Raw genomic sequence first — 11791 nt, 5'->3', positions numbered from 1 at the left:
ACCCCACCCATCAAGCCCCCAAAATGTATAAATATACATATAGATGTACACATACACACACACACACACACGCACACACATGCACACATATTTTCTTCCTTCTCTCCATCCCTTTTTGTTTTTGAGGAAAGGAAGCCAGGCTGGCCTCAAACTGATCCCCTACCTCTGCCTCCTGATTGCTGGGTATAATCCTGGAATACTTTCTCAAGCACAAGGCTAGATAGCCTCTTATATAACCATAACTGTGAAACAAGCTCTGAAGGCTTGCCTCAGATACACTATCTAACCTGTCGCTTATATTTTCATTTAGCCCACTGTCCTAATAAAGCCTTTGTGTTGCCAGCTCAAGGTCATGACCTGCACTCAGTGGTCCAGGTCTAGATGCCTCAGGTCAGCAGCACTGTGAAGTAAAAGACACCGTAACACAGGACCCAGGTGGAGTAAGTAATGGAAAGATGCACATCTTTAGGTATGGGCTCCATGAACTGATGTTTTGTAAATATTACAATTATGTAGTCTCTACGATAATGCATTGTGCTTGGGATTGTGTGAGGGTGGCTAAAAGTTAACTTGTTAAATAGGCTGATTTCAGAATTTTTAAAATTATTTATTTATTTTGCCAGTCCTGGGGCTAGAACTCTAGGTCTGAGCACTATCTTTGGGTAGAGCTAGTGCTCTACTACATGAGCCACAGCACCACTTCTGGCTTTTTTGTGTATGTGGTACTGAGGAACTCAGAGCTTCATGTATGCTAGGCAAGCACTCTACCACTAGGCAATACTCCCAGCCCGTTTCAGAATTCTTGTGGGTTTTATTGTTTTGTTTTGTTTTGTCAATCATGGGCTTGAACTCAGGGCCTGGGTGCTCTTTTGCTCAAGGCTAGCTAGCATTCCACTACAGAGCAAAGGCCCTGAGTTCAAGCCCCAAGAGGGACACAAACACAGAAAAGTTATCATCTCTGTGTCATATATATGTGTATACATGTATATATGTGTGTTACATATACACACATATACTACACACACACACACACACAAACACTTGTTCATATTTGAATCCCCTTTGTGAGAATCCCTGAGTCCTGGGTTAACAGAATTTACCTTTGAGAACCAGCTTGTCAGTTTATTGAACTGTGACTTCTATGAATTTGCAAGGAGCCAGTGTGCACAGAAGCGTCCATTCTGTGTTCCCATGAAGCATTTTCTTTCTTTTTCTTGCTGGTCCTAGGGCTTGGACTCAGGGCCCAGGCTAGTACTCTACCACTTGAGCTACAGCCCCACATCTGCCTTTTTCTGAGTAGCTTGTTAGTAGGAGTTTCCTGGACTTTCCTGCCCAGGCTGGCTTTGAACCATAATTCTCAGATCTCAGCCCCCAACTCCTCCAAGTAAGCATTACAATAAGATTATAGGTGTGAGCCACCAGCACCCAGTTCCTTGACTAGCGTGCCAAGATCCCAGGAACGCCTGGATAGTGTAGGTTCCTACACATTCACTCTACTTCCATAAAACAAACAAAAACAAACGGCTTGGCTGGGCCCAGAGTTTGGCCTAGTGGTAGAGTGCTTGCCTAACATGCACAAAGACCCAGGTTTGATTCCTCAGTACCACATATATAGAAAAAAGCCAGAAGTGGTGCTGGGACTCAAGTGGTAGAGCTCTAGCCTAGCCTTGAGAAAGCCCAAGGACATGCCTAGGCCCTGAGTTCAAGCCACAGGACTAGAAAAAATAAAAGAGGCTTGGCTGAGTGTGCCAGCTGGCTGTTAAAGTGTGTGTTTAATGAATGCTCTACCTGCAGGACAGGTGTGCACTGGGGGCTGTTTAGGATGAGTTAATTTTTTCTTTAGAGTGTGGAGTATAGGAGCTTTTTACAATCAAGACATAAGCAGAGAAATGAATAAATAAATATATACATATTTTTTCCAGAAATATAAACCAGTTGGGTGTTTCTGGAGGGCTTACCAGAAGTTGTTAATGGCATTGCAGTGGCAGAGCAGCTGGGAGGAAAGGGGATTCTGTGATCCTTACGGTATACTACTGCATGCATCTTGAACTATTTACCCAGTGTGCAAAATGTCCTATTAAAAACTACTTAACAAAGCAAAACAAACACTTTCTGTTCTAGCTGGTGAGAGACTGGGCCAAGGAGGCCCAGAAGGGTCAAGCAATATCTCGGGGGTCACCCAGCAAATCTGTTGCAGAAATGGGCTTCCAGCCCAGAGCACCCAAGCATCTTCTCTGCCCCCACCCCCAGGTTTCCTGCCATTGACAAGGTCACAGTCCTTTTTCCTGTGGCTTTGCCAGAGGCTGCCTGTACCTGGAGCAGGCTCTGTACAATGTGTGAGAGCAACATGCTTCCCTAATTAGCCCAGGGGAGGTGGGGAGAGAGGCTTCACAGGGACACAGGACAGGCAAGACCAGTGTCCCTGGCACCCCAGGGAAGAGTGGGAGAGGATGCCTGCACTCATCCTCCCCCCATGTCCCATACGAGGGGGTAGAATGTGGTGGTTCTGCTGCTGGCACCCTGGACTATCTGGTGTGTCTGTTTCTGTCTGTAGGAAGACCAGGTGGGTGGGGGTCTGGCTTTTGGTGTCTGGCATGGTGCCTTGGATATAGTGGGTGTGAGACAATCGTGTGGGAAGCCCCCTCCACCCTCAGCCACAGGCTCAGAGGCATGGAGAAGGCATGGAGCACAGGGAGTGGGAACATAGACTCTGGAGAGGATGACAGTAGAAAGTGTTTGTTCAATGGAAGTGGGGATATGAACAGACCTGCAGAGATAGTGGCAGCCAGCTGTATGGCCTTCTGAGTGCCTCTTAGCTGGGCCTCACAGGAACCTGGCCCAGCCTAGGAGCCACACACTCCTGACCAGACATCACTGTCCTTAGCTCAGCCAGATCAAGTACAGTAGAAACTTAGTCCCTGCTCCCAGAGGGCCACAGGCCTGGCACTCCATTAGGACAGGAGAAACACTGGGCTTTAAAAGTAGATGAACCATTGGGCACTGGTGACTCATGTCTGTAACCCTAGCTACTCAGAGAGCTGGGACCTAGCCAGGCACAGTGGCTCATACCTATAATCCTAGCTATTCAGGAGGCTGAGATCAGAGGATTGAGGTTCAAAGCCAGCCCAGGCACTAATGTCCATGAAACTCTTATCTCCAATTAACCACTAGAAAAAGGGAAATGGGACTGTGGCTCAAGGGGTAGGGCGGTAGCCTTGAGCTGAAGAACTCAGGGACAGTGCTCAGGTCCAGAGTTCAAGCCCCAGGACCAAAAAACAAACAAAGAAAAAAAACCCACAAAAAAAACAGAGGATCCGAAGTCCATGAGACTCTTCTACCCTTCTCCCTCCAGTCCTGGGGCTTGAGCGCAGGGCTTAAGCACTGTCCTTGGGCTTTTTCCTAAGACTAGCACTCTACCACTTGAGCCACAGCAACATTTCCAGCTTTTTCTATGTATGTGGTACCGAGGAATTGAACCCAGGTCTTGGTGCATGCTAGGCAAGCACTCTATCATTAGGCCAAACTCCCAGCCTAAGTTCATGGGAAAGCCAAAGTGAGGCTGTGGCTCAAGTGGTATAGCACCTAAGCCCTGAGTTTAAGCCCCAACACTAGCCAAAAAAAAAAATGTGGGCAGACCTCAGGGGATGGGGGACTGTCACCTGCCAGGTGACATCTGTTGTCATCAGTCCCCCAAATCATCCCAGCTAAAACAGGGGTGAGAACAACTGCCTTCAGCACAGCCTTCTTAGTACTGGTGGTGTGGCCCTGGTGGTGGCAGCATGGATGGGGACAGGGGACAGGGACAGTGAGTGTACAGGTGAGTGAGTGAGTGAGTGAGTGAGTGAGTGAGTGACATGGAGCCTGCCTCCCCTCTGTGCTGACAGCAAGCTCCTTATAGGCACAAGGAAGGAGGAAGTGTGGCGTGTTCACTGAGCGCCTGCCACAAAATCCCATGATTGAAGCAGCCTCTGTGAAGACGGGAGAGGGGGCGTTGAACCTCATGACATCTTGTGGCTTTTGAGTTTTGAACCATGGATCTCGTCCTTATTAAAAAGTAAATAAAGCAAGCATTTCTTTACCCCACACCAGACACCAAATGTTGTTTACGCCATTGGATACATGGCAAGCAGTGAGGGAAGATGGTGCTTTCCAGGCAAGCCTCCGCCTGCCCCAGGCCCCACTCCTGCGCTCTGCAGCCCAGGTCATGGCCAGGCCTTTTTCTATTCCCAGGTAGAGTCTGCCTCCGACTTCAAGTCCACTGGTCCTTCCCGTCCCCAGCTGGGAGGGGGAAAACACCTTTTATTTAAAAATACTTTTATTTTAAACCCACCAGTCCTCTCTCTGATATACATACACCTCATGTACATATATACGCACACGCGCGCACACACGCACACGCGCGCACACACACACACACACACACACACACACACACCTGTCACCAACAGTTTTTGGTTTTCCAAAAGTTCTTTCTTATCTCCGACAAGCCTGGCCTTGATGGGCTAAATGGGTCCTCACAGCTCTCCAGGATGAGATAGAGATGTCCCAGGGACTCTGCCCACCAGGTCCTGGGCCCAGGCCATTGTCCTTGGTCCCTATGCGAAGAAGGGGTGGCTTGGCTTCTGGGGTCTTCTCCCCTGTCCAGCTCCTGGCTTCTTTCTCTGGGGTCCTGTTTGGAGAAAATGCTGTCGGGACCCACATTCATCTCCGTGGCCCTCGAAGGGGGGTCACTCCCCTGACTTTCAAGCAGCTGCCCCCCAGCTCACGACGGCCACCCTGCAGGAGGAGAGAAAGAGGTTAGGAGAAACAACCTTCTGTGCCCAGTGATTGTGGCTTGATAAACCTGTCCCAGATCTGTCACACAGAAAATTCTCCACAGCTAAAAGCAGAAGGAACTCTGGGCATGCAGGGAGTGCCATGCAGTGTCCTTATTTGGGGAAGAAGCAAGGGCACAGCTGAGTGATGGCTCCCATGTGCAAGTTTCTAGAGAGAGCATGAGGGAAATGGCTGATGGATATCCCTCAGACAGGATTTATGTAAGGAAACAGGATGGGAGGGAGGTGAGATGGGAAGGCAAAGATATTTTATTACCTTTTCATCCCTTCCCCACTCATCAGTGGCTTTTAATACCATCCTTACGTAAGAACAGTTAGCAAAAATGTCAAGTGGCTGGGTGCTAGTGGCTCATGCCTACAATCTAAACTACTCAGGAGGCTGAGATCTGAGGAGCATGGTTTGAAGCCAGCCCAGGCAGGAGAGTCCCTAAGACTCTTAACTCCAACAAACTACTCAGAAAAAGCCAGGAGTAGTGTTGTGGCTCAAGGAATAAGAGCACTAACTTTGACAAAAGAAGCTCAAGAAGGACACTCAGGCCCTGAGTTCAAGCTCCAGGACCAGCACACACACACACACACACACACACACACAGTCAAGTGAGGGTAAGAGGCCTTGCATTCAAGCCTCAGTGTAGGCCAACTAAAACAAACTAAACCAATCGTACATAAATATGTGTGTATGCATATAGAATGCACTTTGTGTATGGAGGAAGGAATTGTTAGGGATTGAACCCAAGGCCTTAGGCATGCTACACATGTGTCCCTAGTCCCTTAATTTTTTAACTTACTATTATTATTTTTTTTGCCAGTCCTGGGGCATGAACTCAAGACCTGAGCACTGTCCTTGGGTTTTCTCAAGGCTAGAGCTCTATCACTTGAGCCACAGCACCACTTCTAGTTTTTTCTATGTATATGTTACTGAGGAATGGAACCCAGGTCTTCATGCATGCAAGGCAAGCACTCTACCACTAGGTCAAACTCTCAAACTCCAAGCCTGAAATTTTAATATGTTTTAAAGAATAATCTTTACATGAAAGGGTCAGACACCTCCTGTTATCTTGGTGCAGCCTGGCTGTGTCCCCATACGGTTGCTGCATGGCCACCAGTAGACCATGGGTTCCTGGCCTCGCTGCCTTCATGGGGGTGGGGGGGTGGGGCGGCGTCCATTGCTTCACTGGGAGCATATTCTCCCCTCTCGCCCTAAGATGGTTTCTCCTAAAACTGCCTAGCCTTTGGGATGTATTGCTCTGGGATTAAAAGTGTAAGAGGGAAGGCAGAGTCCCTCTTTTATTCTCCATCAGGCCAGGGGCCCCAGAAAAGGGCATTCCTCATTCAGAGGCTCCACTTCCAGCCCAGGCCTGCTTGGAGCACATACCACCAACGTGGCTTGAATTGAGTGGTGGCCACACAGTTTTCGCCCCTCCTGGCCACCAGAGAGCTCCTGATGGGGGATCCAGTGTCCAGTGGCTGGCCCCGTGGTAAAAGAGCCAGGCTTCAACGCATGCTGTCCAGCAAGCTGCCCTATGCCGGGGCCAGGACACTGTGAGATCTCACAGTAAATGCTCACAGTCCAGGCAGAGGACTAGCTGACCAGCTGCAAGCTCTGACCCTGCCCGCTCCCCACCCCCGCCCCTAGCCCTGGCCCAGGTTGGGGCAGATCCATCCAGATGTGAGCCCAGCCTCCCAGGAGGCTCGCTGGGCCCAGGGACAGCGTGTTCACTAACAGGCAGGGCTATTTTGAGGGCTGAGGCCATGGTCCCAGTAGAGCCTGGGGCCTGGGCTTCTCAGACAAACTCTGGCAGAAGAGGCTGAGGAGGGTGGAATGGAGTGCTGAGGTTGGGGTAGAAAACTGGCCTCCGCTCCTTTGACTTAAATCCTCAGGGACTGTGAGCATCATCTTCTACCCCAAGGAGGGGGCCATCTGGATCCTAGGTCCCATGAGAATGCTAGGGTAGCTCCCTTCCCTGAACCTCAGTTTCTTCACCTAGGACAAGGGCCCCCAAACGATCCCTCAAATCCTGGGAGCACCTGAATGTGAATGGCACCTGTCAAGTGCCAAGAGACCAAAGAAGAGTTCCTGGCAGGCCCTGGTCTGTTGGTCTTAGGAACTCAGAGTCAAGGGTCTCCATGAGGATCCCAGTGAAGCGCTCAGGCGGGACAGTCCTGACCTTCAGTCCTTCCTCTAACACAACTGCCAGCTGGGCCCAGACAAGTGACTGTCGGAGGCATCCAAGAGCCTCAGTTTCCCCATTTGTACCAGTCTCCAGGAGCTCACTGTGTAAAGGTCTTGGCACAATGAAGTAGACAGGAAGGATCACCACTATGTGTGGTGGTGGTGCCTCCTGGCCCCTGCCATGCTGGCATGCTACTGTGCTTCTGAGCCAGGATCGCCAATAGGGAAGCAGCCTCCTGACATGCCCCACCCCCAGATGTCAGAATCCTGACATGCCCCACCCCCAGATGACAAAAGAAAAAAAAAAAAGAAAGCAAAGATGAGACTGTCCTTCCCATCTTCCACACACTCTTGTTACCAGAGGCCCAGCCCTAAGCTGTCCTCAAGCAGGAAGGAGCAAGGACAGTTTCCATGGAGGGAAGCAGAGGCTCAGGGTAGAGGGATAGAGTCTGGGATCTTGGAGTGCTCAGAAGGGAGCAGGGCTTCCCAAGACAGCCAGTTTCCTTCCAGTTGAGTCCTTGGAGGGGCCAGTGCTGGCCAGGATCTCCCCTGGCCAATTCCCAGAAGAGTCTGTGGAGTTGAGCATCTAGGCTTCTATCGCCAAATTTGGCTGGGTTCTTGGTTCCACAGATGGATCCCAGGGAAGTGGCCAGGCCCAGACGAGGCCCTGTGAGCTGAGGCCTGAGTCCTATAGGAGATAACCAACCCCATCCTGTCTGCTGTGACGCACACACACCTTCTCCCCAGGCCCACAGCTCCCTCATTCCCCAACAGGCAGGCCTGAGTTCAGCTTGTGCTTCATGGCTCACAACAGGACGCTGACCAGTGGCGGCATGTCCATGCAGGTGGAAAGAGTCACAGAGTCCTTGCCTGCTGAGGGACCTGAAAGGGTAACTCACAAGATTGTCCAGCACCAGTCAGCCTTCGGGAGGACAGCTGGCACTGTTGCTGGCCAAGCTCTTGCCTCCTCTCCGTGCTCTACCACCTATAACTTCTTCCACTTCCTTCCTCAGGCCATAACTTCGAACCGTAGCTCCTGCTGTGTCATCTCAAACACCCCTCTCTACCTCTTCACCTTGTTTCCCACTCAGCCTTCAGGAATTTAGCCAGACCCCTCACAGACCTGCCTGTCTCTGGACTCCACCAGGCCCTTGCATTCCCCTTCCCACTGTAAGACCACAGCATCCTTGTCTTCATTTCTCAGTCCTGGTTCAGATGTAGCACTAAGAGCACCTGACTGACAGGTGGGGGACCCACACCTGCTTCTAGGGGTACATTCTCAAAGCCAACACAGGAAGCTTCTGGAGCTCCATAGGAGGGTGTGTTTCTCAGCATGTACAAGACCCAGGGCTCCATCCCTAGCACTGCAAAATAATAATTATTATTATTATATTTTTTGTTGGTTGTGGGGCCTGGGCATTGTTCCTGATGTGTTCAGCTCAAGACTATGACCCTACCCCTTAAGCCACAGTGCTGCTTCTGGTTTTCTAGAGGTTAATTGGAGATAAGAGTCTCACGGTCTTTAGTGCCTGGGCTGGCTTTGAATGGAGATCCTCAGATCTCAGCCTCTTGAGTAGTTAGGATTACAGGCGCGAGCCACCGTGCCCAGCAAAAATAATAATTTTTAAAAAGCAACTTCTGGGCAATTTAGGGTTGCTGAACTGGAAGAAGAGATGGAAGGCCGTTAGGGAATATTGGAAAGGCCCACTTGGCACTCTATCCCTGACTTCAGCCTGGAGGCCTGAGCTTCCACCTCAGACTGGGGCAACCACCAGGACCCACAGCTAGGAACTGCAGGGACCCAGGAGAGGCTAAGAAGACTGACCAGGGAAACTAAGGCAGGCAAGGGCTGAGAAACCAGTCTGGGTGTGGGATGAGCTGAAGGAGTTAGTCTGGGGCCAGGGCACAAGGTAGAACAGTGATCTGGGACAGATGTGCAAGCCAGAGTCTGCAGGATCACTGTCCTGACTGCTCACTGAGCACCAGTCAGAGCTCTGTGCGCCTCAGTTTCCCCATCTGTAAAATCCCAGCACACAGACTGCCTTCCTCACTTTAGGAAAAGCCCAGACCAGAAAGAGTGTCTTGGGGACAACGCATACTTGTTGGGGCCTGGCAGGCTCTGAGGCCACCCAGCCCTACCAGCTTGCCTGAATCCAGACTTAGACCCACTTCAGAACCTTACTAATGCTCTGCCCAACCCACTGTGGGATGGGTGTGTGCTGCATATAGTACCTTCTCCCTTTAGGGCCTGGGGGCTGTCAGGAGCCCCCTACTTCCTTGTACGGCTCATCAGGTGGCTGCAGGGGGGCGGGGAGGCGTGTCTCCAATTCTTTGTAGGTTGAGGCTTGGGAGTCATACGACTTGATTTGAGATGGGGACGCTCTGCTTGGCAATGCACACCAACAATCTCGGTGCCGGCCCACCATCAACGCAGGCGCAGGCCTTCACGTCCCGGAGCCCCATCCTCCTTCGCCATGAACTGAAGGGTTAACCTCCCACCTGCCAGAGTCTCTCTCCTGAAGGTCAAGGGGAGGCCAGGCGTGGAGGAAGCAAGAGCTCCAATAAAGGGCAGTTTTCATTACTCTTTGCTTCTTTCTTCTCCCCAGATGTCAATGCATCCCGGGGCACCTCTAGTGGGAGCGGGTGCTCCTCCATTAAATGGGCCCCAGCTTCTGGGCCTCTCTCTGGGTTCTTTCTGTTTGGAGGGCGTTCAGTGACTAGCTCTATTACATCCCTGCCTCGGGGCACCCATCACTGACTCCACGTCGCTTCCTCCTTGCCACAAGGGGGGCTTCTGCCCCCCCTCGAAGGCACCCCCAAAGTCCCACCGCCCTGCCCAGCGTGAACCCCGCGTCTGCCCGCGCTGCGCACTCACCCCCTTGCGCTGATTGCTGAGGCAGAAGGTGCAGATGGAGCGCGGCTGGCGGCCGTCGGGGGCCGCGGCGGGGACGGCGCTCTTGGCGCTGCCCGCCGCGCGGAAGCACGGCTGCCCGTCGTCGGCCGCGTCGCCCAGGAGCAGCACGTTGGCCAGGTGTGCGATGTAGCTGGACGCCAGGCGCAGCGTCTCGATCTTGGAGAGCTTGCGGTCCACCGGCTCGGTGGGGATGAGCGTGCGCAGCGCGGTGAAGGCCGTGTTCACGCTCTGCGTGCGGTCCCGCTCCCGCGCGTTGGCGGCTTGTCGCTGTCGCACCACCACCACGGGCCCCGCGCCTCCGCCCGCTCGCCGCCCGCCCCCGGGCCCCGGGCCGCGCCGCGCCGCCTCCAGGCCTTCGCAACAGCCGAACGACTGGTCGGAAGCGTCGCTCTCGCTGCGGTTCTCCTCGTCCTCGCTCAGCAGCCGCACGTCGGGGTACAGCACGTGAGCGCCCACGGGGCGCAGCAGCGCGAACGCCATGGGGCCGCCCTGCGTAGACCGCGCCCCACGGTGCGCTCCCGCGCGCTCCCACGGCCCCGCTGGCCGGCCGGCCGCCTTATAACCGAGGGAGGGGCCAGGCCTGGGTTCCGCCGGGCCAATGGGGAGCCGCCCACCCCGCCCCGGCCAATGGCGACGCGCGGGCCGGCCCGGGGGGCGGGGGGCCCAGGTTGAAAGCGGCCCGGGAGCGGGGGGCCGGCCCCGCAGGTTCGCGGCGGGCTCCGGAGGGACTCCCGACTCCGAAGCCTCGGCCTAGACCTTCTGGCCGGTCTCTTCCACTACCTTGGGCTGTTCTCCCCTTCCGAAAAGCACAGCTGAAGTCTTCGCGCCTTCGCAGCCTGATCCCGCGGCTCTGTGTCGTCTCACGGCGAGGGTCGCGGGTTTCCACGGGGGGGACACTTGGGGACTACAAACTTTCCGGAAAAAGACTAAACGATGCCCCCCCCGACACACACACGCCACGCCGCTCCTAAGAGAAAGACAGACAGCAATGCAGAACCCACACAAAGCACCCGGTTCTGTTCGCCCACCTCCCCCGGGAGCAGGCTTGGCTTTTAGATCGTATCCGAGGACGCGCGGACCTGAACAAGCCGAGCGCTGCCCCCCTGACCGCCACGAGGCTGCCCGGCCGGGCCCCTGGCTTACACGCGGGGGAGCCGGTCTTCTGGGGCCCCGCTCGCCCTCGGACTCCGCGCCGCCTCCGGGCCTGTCGCCCTCCCAGAAACTCGTCGGTCCGCGGCTCTCCGCAGAGGCTTCTGCGGAGGAATCAACTGGCAGCCCCGGCTTGCCCCGGCCCCAAACCAGGACGGGCCAAGTCGGGAAGGGGTCCCCGCTTTCCCCGCGGCAGCGCGGGTGGCCGGGAGGCTTGGCGAAGCCTCCTCAGCCTGGGGCCGGGGGAGGGGGAGGGGCGTCGGGGTTCCCCCCCCAGCCCTCGGAAGCCGAGCGGGGCTGCTCCCCACCCCCACGCGGTGTGCCCGTGCCCCGCGGGGCCGGGCCTGCGGAGGGGAGGGGAGGAGTGTGCAGGGCCCCCCGGCCGGCCGGCCCCACGCACAGCCCCGGACCGCGCCGCTTCCTGAGCGATGAATTATTACCGGGAGATTTCCTTCCCTGTCTGCGCCTCCTCACCGGGGGCTCCCAGTCCCCTTCACTTTCGCTGCCTCTCCCCCTCCCTCCTCCCCGCTGCTCCCGACTGACCCTCCGGGGGGCTAGAAATTCCTCCGTCCAGCCCCCTCCCAGTTCCAGTTCGGAAGCGGAGATGGCGGGTAGGCAGGCAGGGAGAGGACCTGGGGGGCAGCAGCCTCATGGATCCACGTTGGGCCCCGGGGGGAGCTGCTGGGAGTAAAACCACGAATGCTGGGAACCAAAAGCAGT

The 11791-nt window shown here is 54.6% G+C and overlaps 1 protein-coding gene across 1 annotated transcript; it reads right to left on the bottom strand.

Moving 5' to 3' along the window:
* Positions 1-4390: 4390 nt before the first annotated feature.
* On the bottom strand, positions 4391-10430 carry Tcf15 (transcription factor 15). The gene is made up of 2 exons (XM_090352812.1): positions 9884-10430; positions 4391-4776 (listed from the first exon to the last, which is right to left on the bottom strand). The coding sequence occupies exons 1-2, from the start codon at positions 10400-10402 to the stop codon at positions 4702-4704; spliced, it is 594 nt and encodes a 197-aa protein (XP_090208938.1). The 5' UTR covers positions 10403-10430; the 3' UTR covers positions 4391-4701.
* Between the last annotated feature and the right edge of the window lie 1361 nt (positions 10431-11791).

The sequence above is a fragment of the Megascapheus bottae genome, chromosome 18 (genome assembly GCF_031878675.1).
Source record: "Megascapheus bottae isolate mThoBot1 chromosome 18, mThoBot2.hap1, whole genome shotgun sequence".
Classification (NCBI taxonomy): Eukaryota; Metazoa; Chordata; class Mammalia; order Rodentia; family Geomyidae; genus Megascapheus; species Megascapheus bottae.
Note: the sequence above shows the minus strand (reverse complement) of the source record. Positions and strands in the feature narration are given on the sequence as shown.